Genomic DNA, 17,632 nt, shown 5'->3' with positions numbered 1-17,632 from the left:
TTTTTGAAAGATATCAGTTGGGAGAAGGATACAAAATAATTTTCAAAGAATTATATATACCATGGAACACAGTGAAGACTGTCATCATCAAGTGGAGAAAATATGGCACAACAGAGACATTACCAAGAACTGGACGTCCTTTCAAAATGTATGAAAACACAAGGGAAAAAAACTGGTCAGGGAGGCTTCCAAGAGGCCTACAGCAACATTAAAGGATCTGCAGGAATTTCTGGCAAGTACTGGCTGTGTGCTACATGTGACAACAATCTCCCGTATTCTTCATATGAATGGGCTATGGGGTAGGGTGGCAAAACGGAAGCCTTTTCTTACAACGAAAACATCCAAGCCCGGCTGAAGTTTGCACAAAAAAGTCCCCCAAAAGCAGGGCCATAATTCCAAAAGGTATGACTCCTACCAAAAAAGAATGAGTGCTGTAATAAAATCAAAAGGTGCTTCAACAAAGTATTAGTTTAAGAGTGTAGACACCAATGCAACCAGGATGAGTATTTTATTTATTCTTTCCCCCTCAAAGATTTCAGTTTGTTTTTCAATTGAATTGTTCACTATAGGTCACATTGGAAAAAGTTCCGACATGATTTATCTTTGGCTCATTCTTATACATCACAATAACCTGGCATTTTAACAGGGGTGTGTAGACTTTTTATATCCACTGTATGTCCATTTGGCAGGTTTTGCATCTAGGGATGCACCTGTATACCGCGCCAGCAATTGCCACAGATGACTACAGTAAAATAATGTAAAAATGTGAAAAGGTGGGAACAGTTTACCGGTTCTTACCTGTAAATTGTAGGCTTAGTGCTCAATGTTATGGTTACGATTAGGGTCGTGGGTTAGGCTAATTGGGATTTTGAATGGGAATACATTTCTGTCCCTAGAAATTACAGGTATGGTAAGACAAACATGTTTTTGTGTGTGCGCGCCTGTGAAAACAGAAACACTATAATTGTCGCAGTTCCCCAAGAGCCATGTAGCAGCATACCGTGTTTCCACGTGTGTTCCACATGGGGAATAGACAGGAAGCAGTACTGATTACTAACAGACACTGTACTACCTGAGTAGCTTTAACAGAATTGCCCCTTGAACAACACACACACACACTGAAATGTATTGTGATTTGTCATTCTAAGACATACAGCCCCGGAAAAGATTAAGAGACCACTGTACCTTGTTCTTTCCTGACCAAAAAAGTTGAAAAGGAAAGTTTTGAGTGAGGAACCGAAGCGTTCAATTTGCAGTGGTCTCTTGATTTTAACCCTTCTGTTCCTCACTCAAAACTTTCCCTTTCGACTTTTTTGGAGTGGAAAGAAAAAGGTACATTTTTCCCGGAGCTGTATAGCAAACCCTGTATGTGGCCCAGGGACAGGACAGATCCTTAAATCATGTTTTCATTAGTCATCGGTGGCTGAGTTAAGGCAGAACAACCTTTTCAACAGGGAAGCAAGGCAGAGTCTCAAATGCACCAACGACAGTATAAAATGTAGCCTGTGTGGTGCTGCGCCACCATGTAGTCCACAACAGTAGAGTTCCGGTAGATTAAGTGCTTTGTACTCGGTGGGGTCTTTGCCAACACTTCACTGGCTGTCTAGAAATCCTGTAATATTGGTGTTTTCTACAACTTTTTTTAAAAAGGCAGGCAAATTGTCTTTGTGTACTAATATTTTTATATATTTATAAAAAAAAAAATTATTGTGGCTCCGTCTTGTCTTCCTGCGGCAGACAAACGGTGAGAAATATATATCTGTATTCTGTGACGTCTCTAGCAACTTCAAGCCCTAAAAATGAACTACATTAGCAAACCAAATGCACAACCACAGCGACGTGTCTATATTTCCAACTAAATTCTGAAATATCAGCTTATTTCAGCCCAATGTGAATATCAATACCATATTGATAAATGTGAATCCAATAAATGACCGAGTTGCCCAGAACCAATGTTGCATTCAACATGGGAAAATCAGTCCATTTAACAGTACATCTAGATTGCAAACATCCAGTGCTGAATTCCATACTGTTACTATGAAGGTTCTGTACAACAGCACTGACAAAGCCTGTGTCATCAATGTGTCAGCCTGTGATTCACGGGTGCAACATGATCTGCTTAACCTCCAAATGTACTCCGCATGTTCACTGCCGGTATTTCTAAAAACAACAAAATTATAACACTGAAATGTATGAAAAACTTTAAAAGAAATATTCAAAATACACCTCGTAGTGCAGGCATAAAACCGCCAAGCACAGACATGAATGAATCTTGTGACAAAAATGATATCCTGATATATGAACTATGGATCTTTTTTCACCATCGCTAATTATTTTCGGAGAGATTTATGAATCAAATCTTAATGTCCAGAGAACACAGAATCCGAGGGACCAAAGACGTAAAGCGAGCATGCTTTTAAAAAGCCTAAAGAACATTAACATCTACCTGCATCTAATCTCTCATGGGCAGAATCCTGTGGACTAATTAAACAGAAAATGTCAAACTTTTGCAGACAATATTTTTTTTCCCTTCCTGAGTAACCGAGATTAATCTTGATTCAACATTTAAAAAAAATCAGAGTATAGGAAATATAAAAACCATCTCCAGTTGCTAAAGAGGGCCGTGTTTACTAAAGTCGTTTCACAGAAGCTGCCTTTGTAAAGTCTATTATTTCTGTGCCAGACAGTGACATTTCTCCATTGCCGACATCTTCAGTACAAGTCTACAGTAGCAACAATACCGTTTACTTACAAATCCAAATCTGAGCAGGCAAGACAAAGCGATCAGTTTGTGCGAGCCATCCAGCCGTGGTGTGGCGGAACGGACTCAAGCCGAACTCAGAGGTGCTCCACCACTCCTCTCCACTCCGGAGACCGGCTGACACCACACGGTTATTGATTGATGGCTTTGAACGATTGCCAATTGTTTCCTAATACGCAGGGCAAGGCCAATGGCAGCAGGGCAGGCATGTCTCAGCCGTTATGGGGCCACTGACAGGGACTCACCAAACAGATTGCTGGAGTGGCCTTGCTTGGAGACGGGCCTCAGCTCGTTGGATCCCCAGGCGTAGCGCTTGTAACTGTCCCAGGCAAACTTCATCATCTATGGGCAGAGGGAGAGAAAGGGGAGGGGGTACAAATAGGTTTAGGCCTTAGCATATCTATGGCAGGTAACTCACTTCCTGTGGGGGTTTGATCATTACAGGCAGGTTTCCAGCAAAGTATTTAACAGTTCTGTTAAATAATGGTGTTGGCCCATTTGTGAGATGAGACCATGTGTGGCTGTTTTATGTTGTACAACATATGTTGATTCCTCAGGTATTAATTGGTCCTGGAAAGTCTGTCAATCACATAACAGACTTTGACGTTACACAGAAAAAACTAATAAGCCATGTCAGTTTGATGTCTTCAGTGACCCTGGTTGGTTCTTAGGTAACCCCTGAAACAGAGCATTCTCTACACTACATTCAGAATATCCAGAAAGGAATATTGATGCAAAGCTGCACATGTCACAAAGTTGCTCTTCTACCAGTGAGTTTGGACAGTCTCCATTTAGGTCCCAAAGAGTATAACAGACACCTAATCCACCAATGGAATCACAGCTGAGAAACCCTGAATAGAGATTACTGAATAAAGCTTTCCTTCCCTCTCCTTGGTGAGGCAATCCAGATGGTGTCAGATAAACTGTACAAAACAGAAACACTATAATTGTCGCAGTTCCCCAAGAGCCATGTAGCAGCAAAGTTTATACTTTTGTTTTTTACACTTAATGAAAATTTTGATCATAACATATAACATCACAACACGTCTTTGTAGTACAGCTGAATATTTGTTTTTTTCCACATAGCATATGGGGAAGTAGAACACTGGATATACAGTAATCAGGCTAAGCTGAGGTGATACATTTGGAGGGGAATGGGTTGTGTATTTAACAGAGCAAACTAGTGTGCAATTTTCTACCTGCAGTTACATCTCCGTACTCTTCAGCAGGATAGTGCATGTGATAACGGCGTGTCCTCTTGTGTTTGTTGTTAGGAGGATTAGATTGTAAGAAAAAAGATAAATATTCTGCCATTCTATTCAGTTGATGCAGAGAGGCAGATTGAAACCGAAATCCGCCCTCAAGCGAAAGATGAGAAGACCCGACAGAGATTAAAATAATGTTTTCCTGAGGAATCTCAGCTTGTCAGATCCAAGGAAGTGGGGTACACAATTCCACGCTGTCTGTTGAAAATCCTTAGCAAAACAATCTGAGCTGCTACACCTCCACAACCCCCACATCCCATCAGACAAATATTTAGAGAATCAATGGACAGAAAAAGAATAACCATCCTTCTTAAGTGGAGCAGTGGGCCGTGAGAGATTACTCCTTTGTTTACAGATCAGTTCTTCAGCAGTTTCCTGCACACGTCTTTCTGCGATACCTAATCAAGCAAGGAAGAACAATGACACCAAACACAACAGCAGGAGGGTTTATTAATGATGTGTCCTTGTTGCAATACGAACACCTCCGCCAGTTAAAAAGGTGACATGAAGTTGACAATACACAAGCTATAATGGGTTAATGACTGGGGCACCAAGGCAAAAAACGACTTTATAACGTAAGGTGTCTGTGACAGAGAGGAGATGGTTTTCGGGTACCTACACACCCTTCACAGTCACAGTAGGGACCCTATGTAAGAGACTTGCTCAAACACCCGTGTTAAATATTGAGAAAACTTCCAGAACGGCTCATGGTGACAGTTACGAAAGGCAGCAATTACTAGGATTGCTTCGACAGGGAGATGAAACCAGGAGCACTCAGTCCCAGGTCTGAACAAAAATCCTTAGAACACTCACAGACCATTCTCATTCCCCTGTCTGAGGACCTCTTTGGAACGCTGCTGGAAGCCATTTACGGCACAGCATGGACTCCCCATGCCAGCCAGCCGTCCCCTCCAGAAATGAGATTAGTTCATCGACTCCCCCGTGGAGAGCAAGAGAGAGGGCGAGATGCAAAGCCAGGTATAATTTACCAAGGAACCCCACCCCTATTCTTCTAGTGGTAGAAACCAGCCATTCAGTTGGTTGGTATGGCTAGGGCGGGGCGACTTGGAGCGAGAGCTGTGCACCAGAGGGAGAGACGGAAAGCACTGAAAACAGGGGCCGTATCGATTCTCATTCAGTAGTACGGGGTTTTGTTTGCGATGTAGACGCAGCAGGGTGTTCTTGTCCACTATTCCCGGGTGGGAATGGCTTCTCTTCATTATGGGCTGGCTGTCTCTATCCGCTCAGCTCTACATTTCCTGCCCAGAAAACACCGGCTTCCTGCAGCGCGGCGGTCTAACTGGATGGCTCGGCTAAGCGAGAGTCCCGCTCCAGCTCAGACGGAGCGCCAGTCAACTTGATTTACACGGCTATAATTGCTTTTCCAGTCAGGGTTTTATGCAAGGGTTTGAGTCCAAATGTAATCTAGTCATTTTTGTGTGTGTGTGTGTGTGTGTGTGTGTGTGTGTGTGTGTCTCCACATGCTGTCGGTCTGTCAGACGGATCAGCACCAGGAGCAGTGTCATTGTTTACCTCCGACACTGTCTGCTCCAAAGACGTCACGCCAACACTGGAATGAGGTGACAGACCAGATGTGATTACCTGCGGAGAGTGTCAGAGTGGCGACAGCCCTTCTGCAGAGACAGACACAAGGCGGGGATCTCGGGGCTGTATGATTGGCTCTTATATATGGCAAATTCCAATATCGCTCCAATGTTTAAGAATTGGTGGCTTATCATAGGCCCGTGTGGACGTGTGCCCGATGCTGCCCTGCCCCTGGGGGGTGGATTGGCAAGCCCTGTGCATTGCTGTCAGTGGGTATAGCCTATATCATGGTTATTTGTACATCACTGTGCATTGCGGTCAGTTGGTATAGCCTATATCATGGTTATTTGTACATCACTGTGCATTGCTGTCAGTGGGTATAGCCTATATCATGGTTATTTGTACATCACTGTGCATTGCTGTCAGTGGGTATAGCCTATATCATGGTTATTTGTACATCCCTGTGCATTGCTGTCAGTGGGTATAGCCTATATCATGGTCAGATCTACATCCCTTTGCTTTGCTGTCAGTGGGTATAGCCTATATCATGGTTATATCTACACCTCTGTGCATTGCTGTCAGTGGGTATAGCCTATATCATGGTTATTTCTACACCTCTGTGCATTGCTGTCAGTGGGTATAGCCTATATCATGGTTATATCTACACCTCTTTGCATTGCTCTCAGTTGGGTACGCCAACAACAGAATGTGTCCGAAGAATGAATGGCAATGAATTACCCGAATCGAATGAAAGTAATGCGTAGCGCGAGCCCACAATTAATCCGCGTGGTAGACTACCAGAGCAAACACTGGTGCGCTAGCCAACTGAAGTCAGCCTACGCTTGGCTATTCTCCTCATTCCACCCAGCGGTTCACATGCTTTGGCAAGGTTCCTCCATGTCTCCAGTCATATACAATCAGGAAATTAGTTTTCTAAAAGGCAATTTATTTCTTGTAAACGGCACGTTCTCTACTTTGTTTTCAATTATTATTTTGGGGATAACCAAGAAGGTGAGCATACTGAAAGATGTATTCTACTTATTGGCATAAATAACGTACATACAGCCCCCTAAACCCAGGTGATTTATGGAGGACCTAACGTGGAGGACCTGGCGTCGAGGACCTGGCACAGACCAAAGCCAACCTCTAACCAGAAAACTTCTGTTATATCATGGCAAACATCAGACGTCTGTTTTATTGCTGTTAGTCAAAACCTGCCATAGAAAACCAACATGTCTGCTATTGCACTAGTAGCCTCGGCATGCTTGGGCGTTGTGTGGAGGAGGACCTACACTTCCCTGGGCATTGTGTAGAGGAGGACCTACACTTCCCTCAGCGTTGTGTAGAGGAGGACCTACACTTCCCTCAGCGGCGTTGTGTAGAGGAGGACCTACACATCCCTGGGCATTGTGTAGAGGAGGACCTACACTTCCCTCAGCGTTGTGTAGAGGAGGACCTACACTTCCCTCAGCGTTGTGTAGAGGAGGACCTACACTTCCCTCAGCGTTGTGTAGAGGAGGACCTACACTTCCCTCAGCGGCGTTGTGTAGAGGAGGACCAACACTTCCCTGGGCATTGTGTAGAGGAGGACCTACACTTCCCTCAGCGTTGTGTAGAGGAGGACCTACACTTCCCTCAGCGTTGTGTTGAGGAGGACCTACACTTCCCTCAGCGTTGTCATTCTAAAAGGTAAGCAATGAATCGGAGGAGCTGAAGAGCAGATGTCTGTTGATTCATAAACAGAACATGGAAAGTGATTCATTTCAGGTACGTGGGATGATCGGAGAGTCGAGTATGATATGTGACGACAATACAGGGATGTAAAACAACAATACATACCGCCAAAGAGAATCGCGCATCAACACTGGCTATTCAAAGGCAAAGGAATCGAAGAGCTCGGCCTAAACACGCCACTACCCCTCCCCTCGTGTCTGGCTCCGTCCCCTAGAACCCTGTCCTTCGTGATCCTGCGTATTCCCTCTATTCTCTCTGCCGACCAACCCGGAAGATTCAGCTAGTTCGGGGGAACCTGGGAACTTGGTTACATTCGGTTTGAAACATTTTAATTTCTTCATCCCCCGCAGTTAATCCAGCCACCTCTCCCCGCCTCATCCCACATTACGGACTGTCAGAGCAGTGTGTGAACCAGAACAGCACTGATTAGGAGAAGCTCTGCGCCATGGGGCTTTCTGACGGAGAGCAGAGACCGGCAGACAGACAGTGCTGGCGGCAGGCACAGAACACAGGGATCCGGACAGGCAGCTCTCCAGAACAGGGAGCCCAACCGTAAGCAATATCAACAGATGCCACATCCACACTAGCTTCCCTTTACGCCCTGACTCCCGGTTCCTGCAGGAGGCCAAAACATACCCACTCCTAACCCTGGAGAAGATCCTGTAAACAGAGCTCTCCGGCTGGCTGAGGCTAATCAGAACACCCGGCCATCGAGGCAGCAGTGTAGGGACACCCTGGAGGGGAGGCGAGCTGGAGAAGATCTTCTTAGCCGAGGCTGTGGCTAATCCCAACACCCGGCTACAGCGTGGGGGGACAGCTACACCCCGACACAGGATTAGGCCCACGCACTCACTGACACCGTCTTTTTGATTAGGCAAACTCTCAGTTTCAGTCCGCTGTTGTGAAAGACAGGTCCAGGGCATTATGGATTTTTATGAGCATCCGGTAAGGACAAGGTCAATTACTCATTTACATTATTTTCAACAGCCCCCCTCCACCCCCCCCCCCACCCCCCCCCCCGACGACTTCAGAAGTGGTCATGCTGTTTCTGGCCCACAACCAGATTATAAATAATTTTGCAATGGTGTAGAATCTATCCTTTGTTCAGAAAACTCATTCTTTGTTTCTGCGCCTTGCAGTTAGATGTGAATATCTTTAAAAGGCAATGCCACACTTCCACGTGCCTTTTGCCTTATCAACCACAGCAGGACCAGCTAGGAAAAGGAAGCATTCAGAAAGGCAACGATCAGGGCCTCCACATTGTGCTACTAAGTGAGAGACAAGCATAAGAAGCAGCAGCCCCTTATGGTCAGCTTTGCTCTTTACTGCTGTCAAAGCTGGTCTGCAGGAACAGACGTCGGCAGCAACATAAAATAAGAACATCTGTGTCATTGTTACAATTCAGCCAAGAACGATGGAGCCTCTTGTCAGGATCTTCATGTATCCCACTGAGCCAGGTTGTACAGCCTTCTAGAGTCTTCCCCGGATTAGGACCAAGTAAGCTCTTCATCCCATTTCTCAACGCGCCCAAGCTGTTCCCTTCCTAGCTCTGCTGCTGTATCCTACTCTATACACAGACCAGACACACAATCTGTTGACTGTAGGGAGTAGGGGCTTACTGGACTGTGACAGTAATACTTACATTGTTTGTGAAAACTCTTCATTCAGTGGTCAATGACATAATTCTTTATTTGGATAATTTAAAAGCTTCATACAAATAAAGTAAATGTTTGTATAAACATTTGATATAAAACTAAAAGGTGTAGTGTCCCAACTGTCTGAAGCAAGTTTAACAAAATTCAAATATAAGAAGTAAAAAAAAAAAAAAAAAAAAGTGGCAGGTGGCATGGTTCTTGCTTAGAACAATCGTCTGACTGTTGGACCTAACAGCAGGCAAACATAGCGAATCAACCAACCAGAAGGAGGAACTGCCCTGCAGGTGTGCGAGAGAAGCAGCTGCAGGAGGAGAAAACCCAGACATTACAAGTGGCTGAGATGCGTTTTTAGATATTGGATGATCCAACGATATAACAATCTTGCATGTCAGTACAGTGATTTCATTGCGTATGTTTGTGCTGGTCCATCCTACACTACACATTACTTCGCCTCATAGTCCCTTCACAAGCACTTTTTCACCCCTCTTTTCATATTCAAGCACGCCCTGACTCAAGGCTGTTACAAAACAACAGATGTGAGCTAATTGAAGGAGACAAAATCTAATTCTGGAGGAAATCATCAAACACAGAACAGAAAGTGTTTGTGTGCTACCATCTGGGACTCCCAGGAGAGTCAGGTGGGTACGATGGGAGAATCTCTGAGAGAGTTACTCACATGAAGCATGATGTCCCAATAGACATGGTTTCACACCAATATGGAGGACCTGAACAATCCAGGCATCCTTTTGATGTAATTCCACATCCTCTTCACTATTCTACTGCATTCCTAATTCACTGTGGTGTGTTCCCTTTGTTCTACATCCAGTATCTCTCTGCCATCACTTTAAGGCCCCGACAGCATTACCGACACACAGCAAGACAACAAAATGGAAAACAACAACAAAGCCCTTTGTAAACAACTAAAAACAAGAAGCAGGACTACACCCAGCACAAAGACCGAAACAGTCTTTAATCTTTAAATATAATCAAAATGATCTAAATTGGTAAATATGCAGACAGAACTGATGCAGCCTGGAGTCACCACATTTAATAGCCCATATAATTTAGATGTGCCACGAGAACTGATCAAGACAGACTTTTGGTGTAGTCTTCTCTTTATGGAGCTCTTTGACATGTCTACATCCTGGAGTGTGTTTCCAGACCAATGCGGCAGTTGAAAAAAGTTTTTATTCCCAATTTCCATTCTAAAGTGAACCACTGCAGTGTTCCTCCACAGTCTACATGGTGATGTGGTACTACTAGGCTGACCTGTGAGTTCCTGCTTCCTAATGTACCAGTTGATTTTGAAACCTAGTGTTTCGGCTATGTCCGTGATCAATTAATTTTTTTTCAGCCTGATAACGGACAGATGTCCTGGAATTAACACTTCTTCACAGCAAGAGACTTAGGTTCTCATCGTTGTGTCGTTTTTTTGTTCAGTCTCAAAGGGACAGAGAGTTGTGGGACAGTCAGTTGCTGCTCTCTCTCCCAAGATCAGTCCAGTAAAATAAAGTATCCAAATTTAGCCAGTAAAAAGCAGCACATACTGTAGCATACCAACCTATAATTGCCCGGGATGACCCAAATATATTTAAAAACAGTGTCCAATTGAAATTCAGTTTGGGCCAGTAGTCTTTTAGCAAAGGGGCCCAAGTTGATTCCTGGCATGTAGGCTAAGTAGATACAGTAAAAGTGCAATGCAAAATTTGCCCAAAAATAACAGAAAAATCGATGTTGAAAATTACTAAAAACAGAACAGTATCAGGTATCACTTCCCTTTCAAGTTTTCAACTTAAAGGGGTGGTATCGCACCCACTTCGTATGAATTCATTTGGTTAAAGCCAAAGAGCCCAGATGATTAGCATGAAAAATACTGATTTGGAATTTGTGCTTATACTGCCTCGTATAACATGCCCTCATTTGTAGCGTTGTACACAGGGTGTTCCTTGATCAGAATTCATCATTATTTGTGATGTGCGGGGTAGAGGAGGAGGGAACCTCTTTACACTACAAGCAAACAGGAATGGTAATTAGTGTTTATAAAACAGATTGAGGTGTGCTGCTATTGATGGGAGCCAGAAACAAGAGGAATATGAATGGTGCTGTAAGAGGGATACAGTGTGAACGGCACATTCAAGCACCTGTTCAGGGTAGAGATCAGAACAATGAACGATGGAAAAACAGCATGTCCACCACAGCTAACAGTAGCTCCCGCTCTGATGTAAGGATGTAGCGAACAAAGGCACACAGCCTCGCCGCTGACCTGCGGAAAACCTGCAGCCTACCGCCTCACCCATCAGCTCAGCACTGAGGACACATGGCCATATGTTTTCAGAGCATGAGTCTCTGTCTGTGTGGACGTAACAAGCATGTCCTACGGACCACATCACAGATCATTCCAGCGTAACAACCTCGAATCGTGCTACCAGAGTCTGGCAGCAAGTAGAAGAACACAGCACAGCAACACGACAAACGCCCTATTGGACTACGTAGATTATCAATACACAGCAAGAGAACAATGTAGCTTGAAAAAAAGACTGGAGAGCATAAAACCAGCACTAAACTGTAGATGGGACCCACAGTGATCCACCCCCCGACTGGGGACACACTATTGCAAAACAGACTAAACAAATACAAACTTTATTTTAGGCCAAATCTAAAGTGCTGTTGTACAATCCTACCTAGCAAACCAAATGGCCAAACTGGGTCATTAGACAACAGGCCAGAACGACAGTAAATATCAGTGGGAGAAAATGTGAACTGGAGTTAAAAACTAATATTGTCTAAATTTGTATTAATGTTCTTGTATTGTGCAATGAAATATTTGTTATTGCAAGCAGTAGCCTGCATTCAACAAGCCCCCCCCCCACCCCCCAAAAAAACAGAAATTCTGTTGAATTTATTTTACAATTTAAAACCAGCCTGACTACACTTAAAAAGTAATGAACGGCGTGTGGTCTTCAAGACCCTTCATTTAGTCTGCTATCATTCTGGATAATTTAGGGTCCAGCCCGACTTGCATATGTCCACTGACCGTCAAGTTACAGCTCCCGGTGTTGGAGAAAAGACCGGGTTTCATGGATATCGAAAAAAAGAAAAGCAACGTGCCAATTTGGTTGCTCCCAGTTGGAAATTAGCCTAATGGGAGAAAGAGTGCCCCCTCAGATGATCATGCTGAAATAACTAGGCTAGGTCAGGGTTACTAAATTAAATCTTTAAAGAGGTAGGATCATTTAACTGATTTCCATGGAATACGACTTAAATATGGTCTTCATTAGGCATAGTCTATATTCAGATTCACTAAAGGTTTTGACTTCAGTCACATGGTTTGCGGCTTGTGTACAATTTATTAACGAAGGTCTGCAAGTGAGGTCCTTTGTATTGCGCCACAATGCCAAACAGACCCCTCAGTGTGCACAGCTATCTACTATTGACAATGTCTGGACAGGTCAACGGGACAATGTGCAATTTTAATCACCCAACCCTGTATGTATGTATGTATGTATGTATGTATGTGTGTGTGTGTGTGTGTGTTGTACACGCTATAATAAATAATTTACTAATGTAGTTGCTCTTATGGGTATTTCCACTGCTATTTCAAGCATCAGCAATACTGAAGAGCCCACTCAGCTAATATAGAAGAGGCATCTCCCTTGGCAGGTCAGTGCACACTGACCATTACAAGCTTTCTAGAGAAACACTTTCTTCAAAATGGGAGGAAACAGGAAATCATAAGGATTGTTTACATTACCAAAGACAATAAAAGCGCTAGATAAACTTTACGTGGTTTCCGTAATCATTTACATACACCGATGTTCAAGACATGCAAAACAGACTGTGACAGTCAATTGTGGGACAAATCGAGCGATATGGCGCACGCTGCGCAGAAATTTTATACAGCTCCAAATTTATTTCTTCACACTTGCAAAACTCTGCGGGGCTCCATCGATAATATGGCGCCTGGAGCCATCAATATATGCAAGTGTACACAACAAAATAATCTAGGGTATCAAGTCTTCTTAGTTACGTCTCGGGAAATGTAGTGTAATATATACAAACCCATAGAGGACCGGTCTGAATAACGTACGTATTTATATATGCACTCAATGACCAAGAATTTAGACAGAATCTAAAACAAAAATCCAGAAAATCACATTGTATGATTTTTAAATAATTAATTTGCATTTTATTGCAAGACATACAGTGGGGGCAAAAAAGTATTTAGTCAGCCACCAATTGTGCAAGTTATGCAAAAAAGATGAGGCCTGTAATTTTCATCATAGGTACACTTCAACTATGAGACAAAATGAAAAAAATAATATCCAGAAAATCACATTGTAGGATTTTTTATGAATTTTTTGGTAAACACCTCGGTAAAATAAGTATTTGGTCACCAACAAACAAGCAAGATTTCTGGCTCTCACAGACCTGTAACTTCTTCTTTAAGAGGCTCCTCAGTCCTCCACTCATTACCTGTATTAATGGCACCTGTTTGAACTTGTTATCAGTATAAAAGACCTGTCCACAACCTCAAACAGTCACACTCCAAACTCCACTATGGCCAAGACCAAAGAGCTGTCAAAGGACACCAGAAACAAAATTGTAGACCTGCACCAGGCTGGGAAGACTGAATCTGCAATAGGTAAGCAGCTTGGTGTGAAGAAATGAACTGTGGGAGTAATTATAAGAAAACGGAAGACATACAAGACCACTTATAATCTCCCTCGATCCAGAGCTCCACGCAAGATCTCACCCCGTGGGGTCAAAATGATCACAAGAATGGTGAGCAAAAATCCCAGAACCACACGGGGGGACCTAGTGAATGACCTGCAGAGAGCTGGGACCAAAGTAACAAAGGCTACCATCAGTAATACACTACTCCCCCAGGGACTCAAATCCTACAGTGCCAGACGTGTCCCCCTGCTTAAGCCAGTACATGTCCAGGCCCGTCTGAGGTTTGCTAGAGAGCATTTGGATGGTCCAGAAGAGGACTGCGAGAATGTCATATGGTCAGATGAAACCAAAATAGAACTTTTTGGTGAAAACTCAACTCGTCGTGTTTGGAGGAGAAAGAATGCGGAGTTGCATCCAAAGAACACCATACCTACTGTGAAGCATGGGGGTGGAAACATCATGCTTTGGGGCTGTTTTTCTGCAAAGGGACCAGGACGACTGATCCATGTAAAGGAAAGAATGAATGGGGCCATGTATCGTGAGATTTTGAGTGAAAACCTCCTTCCATCAGGAAGGGTATTGAAGATGAAACGTGGCTGGTTCTTTCAGCATGACAATGATCCCAAACACACCGCCCAGGCAACGAAGGAGTGGCTTCGTAATAAGCATTTCAAGGCCCTGGAGTGGCCTAGCCAGTCACCAGATCTCAACCCCATAGAACATCTTTGGAGGGAGTTGAAAGTCCATGCTGCCGAGCGACAGCCCCAAAACATTACTGCTCTAAGGGAGATCTGCATGGAGGAATGGGCCAAAATACCAGCAACAGTGTGTGAAAACCTTGTGAAGACTTGCATCATTGCCAAAAAAGGGTATATAACAAAGTATTGAGATTAACTTTTGTTATTGACCAAATACTTACTTTCCACCATAATTTACCAATAAATTCATTAAAAATCCTACAATGTGATTTTCTGGATTTCTTTTTCTCATTTTGTCTCTCATAGTTGAAGTGTACCTATGATGAAAATTACAGGCCTCTCTCATCTTTATAAGTGGGAGAACTACCACAATTGGTGGCTGACTAAATACTTTTTTGCCTCACTGTATAAACAGGGTGGTTCAAAAGGTGGATGCTGACTGACAGAAAGTGGTACAAGACTGTGTATCACCAATAAATACATATTTATTTATTTCTGTTATAAATAAATGCCTAACATCTTTAAGAGAAAATAAATTACCACAGCTAAGGGCTGGATCCAGGCCAGCACTTACAGGCTGTATTGGCTAAAGATCACAACCCCTTGCGCCTTATTCCGTAATATTTATAAAAATGTAAAGTCTTACCCATACCACAACCTCCCAAGCTAGTGCATGTTACTTTCTCCTCCTAAAGCGTAATGCAGTGTGAATAGGCGACCTATTGATTACAAAGATTCAAAGACTTTTAAAGTGACAACCACCAACAATTATTAATATGTTTTTCACTATGCTTACATCCAGGAATTTCAAATAAAAGTTGGAAGTCGATGTTGCTCTTATTACGGCATTACATCAAAACATTGGCCAAACATGTTGATAAATGCCTGAGTGGGAAAAACAATATCAATAAGACTAAAGCAACTTAAATGAACTAGGCTTACAAAGGACATTTCTGGGGGAAGCTCTTGCCGGGGACAGGATAAGAGAAATGTGTAATGTCGCCGAAGAAGGAGGATGTCCGGACAGCTGAAAGAACATGGCTCACGTTGACAACTTGTGGTTGGTCAAAAACAAAATGTAAAAGACTTGATATATGAAGATATGAAGTATGAATAAGTATACAGATACAGGAATTATAAAACATATGCCAACGTATGAAAAGTATGAGCATATGCAGGCAGAAGAACTATTAAGAAATGAACCATACATATCGTGAGACCCGCTAAAAGAATGGACTGAGTGATAGTGGCAGACAGAAGCTCATTCTACCAGGTTCTGGATTCTAGATACACGACATGCCTCCATGTGTGATAATCAAGGGAGACTGAAGCAAGTAGAGCAGGAAATTCACAAGAAGTGTTATTATTTGCATTGGTGGATTGCACCATATACCTTTACATGGGTGTTTCTATCGATACAAAAGTCAATGTGCCATCAGCGTCAACATTTCGAAATGGCTTGAAATACATTTTAAAATGTGACATTATCACAAATTCTTATGTGTAGCCATTTAGCTGTAAACCATAACTCCACCTAGCAACAAGAGACATCCATGGTTTCATTTAAAATGTTACATCAAAAAAACATGGTCACTGCATGGAGCCAGGTCCGTTTGTGCTTTTGAAGCTTCTCAATCATTTAAAGGAAAATGCAAAACATTATTTCATAGTCTGTATAAAATATAAAAAATATACATCATACAATGGGCGCCATCAAGAAAACGGTGGCAATAATAACTAATTAGGAAATAAATTAGCACTATACTCGGTATAGTCGGATGCTTGCAGTTTGAATACAAAATGCGCACTGTAAATGCTCTCTCTAGACAGGCTCTGGCTGGCTAAGTACATCTTCACCTCATTGACAGGGTCATGATAAACGGCATCAACACAACAATACAAATCCAGAGTCCGTGTGCGAAATAGTTATATAGTTGAAAAATCACTTAAACAAGCCTTTAAATGAGAAATGAATGAAAAGAGATGAAAAGCAATGGTCAGCGAATGGAGGAACATAACACTTTCTGCAAACAGAAGATAGACCAATTACATTCAGAGTGTCGTGCTGCATGACTCGGTTGCTACAATGTTACCCACAGTGCATTTTAAACATCATTCACAACGTATAAATGAAATGAAAGCGATTTACAGGATTACAGTGAGGCTTCTCAACCTCCCCCAAAAGTATCAGTCTGAAAGCAGAGCAAAACATGTAAACTGCTTTGCGTCCTGGAAGTCGGAGGAAGCATGCAGTGCCCCTTTCAAGTAAAAGCACCTTAGATGAACAAGAACAAAAAAAAGCTGTGAAAAAATATCATTGTTTACCAGCTTGATCTTACACTCAAAAAAAATCATATGAGCATAACCTTAAATGCAGTGAAAATTCTTCAAAGAAAGAAATTGTCATCAAGAAAAAAAAGTTTAATTCAAAACCATGACTGCCACAACTATGACATGTGACTTTGTGTTATCCCCCAAACGCCATTCACAAGAATTTAACACAATGATGCGTTACGCCACAATTTCTAGATTTTACAGTGCAACCACACAGAAGCTAAATCATGGTAAAATAATATATTTTACAGACTAACAGACCATAGGCTTTCTCGAAATGTATTGATGTGTGTCTTGGTGTGCATTACACCTTTAATAGAGGAGGGACGTCTGACCTCATCCAATGGTTTTTGAAAAGGAAACAAAGAGGACATGAGGTCAAGGAAAATAAATTGAGATTCCCAGAAGGACAGAGGAAGCAGGCATTTGGCAGCTACTGAGTGACAGACCGATCGCGTGAGCTACCATAATACCCATTACCTGTCAAGAAACAACACTAAGATCTATCCTCCAGAGCCTAGACACTTTTAGTTGCAGCAAAAATATAAGTGTTTTGGGTATAGATTGCCCAAAGTCTTTTATTCATACCTACTTGCGTGAGGAAAAACGGATACTGAATGCCATCAGCTAGTCTCCTGGTTAAGGGGCACACTTGATTCTCACACAATCCCCAGAGATAACAATAGTGATGGGTGGGCTGGGGTGGGTTTGATTAACAAAAAGGAAAACAAGATTAAAAAAACGAACAATAACTTGGCACCTTTTACAATGTTGTGAAATTACCTTGTAAGCATAATTTTAAACCTGCAACAGTATCAGCTCAAGCTCCAACTGTTATCTGGGCAACCACTCTGCTCCCCCAGTGCCACTCCTGGTAACATCTATTTTAGTCAAACAGACAATATCTGTCATATGCTAAAAAACACAACATCATTGGAGACCTGAGAGTATACAGGGATGCATACA

The 17,632-nt window shown here is 42.7% G+C and overlaps 1 protein-coding gene across 1 annotated transcript in view; it reads right to left on the bottom strand.

Moving 5' to 3' along the window:
- The window catches only part of man1a1 (mannosidase, alpha, class 1A, member 1), a 131,761-nt gene that overhangs the window by 93,427 nt on the left and 20,702 nt on the right, over positions 1 to 17,632 (bottom strand). The window contains exon 2 of the mRNA XM_029114503.2: positions 3,007 to 3,103. Within this exon, the coding sequence (XP_028970336.1) occupies positions 3,007 to 3,103 (97 nt within the window). The remainder of the gene's footprint in view (positions 1 to 3,006; positions 3,104 to 17,632) is intronic.

The sequence above is a fragment of the Esox lucius genome, chromosome 18 (genome assembly GCF_011004845.1).
Source record: "Esox lucius isolate fEsoLuc1 chromosome 18, fEsoLuc1.pri, whole genome shotgun sequence".
NCBI classification, from domain to species: Eukaryota; Metazoa; Chordata; class Actinopteri; order Esociformes; family Esocidae; genus Esox; species Esox lucius.
The sequence above is the reverse complement of the archived record's forward strand: the minus strand, read 5'-3'. Positions and strand labels throughout refer to the sequence as shown.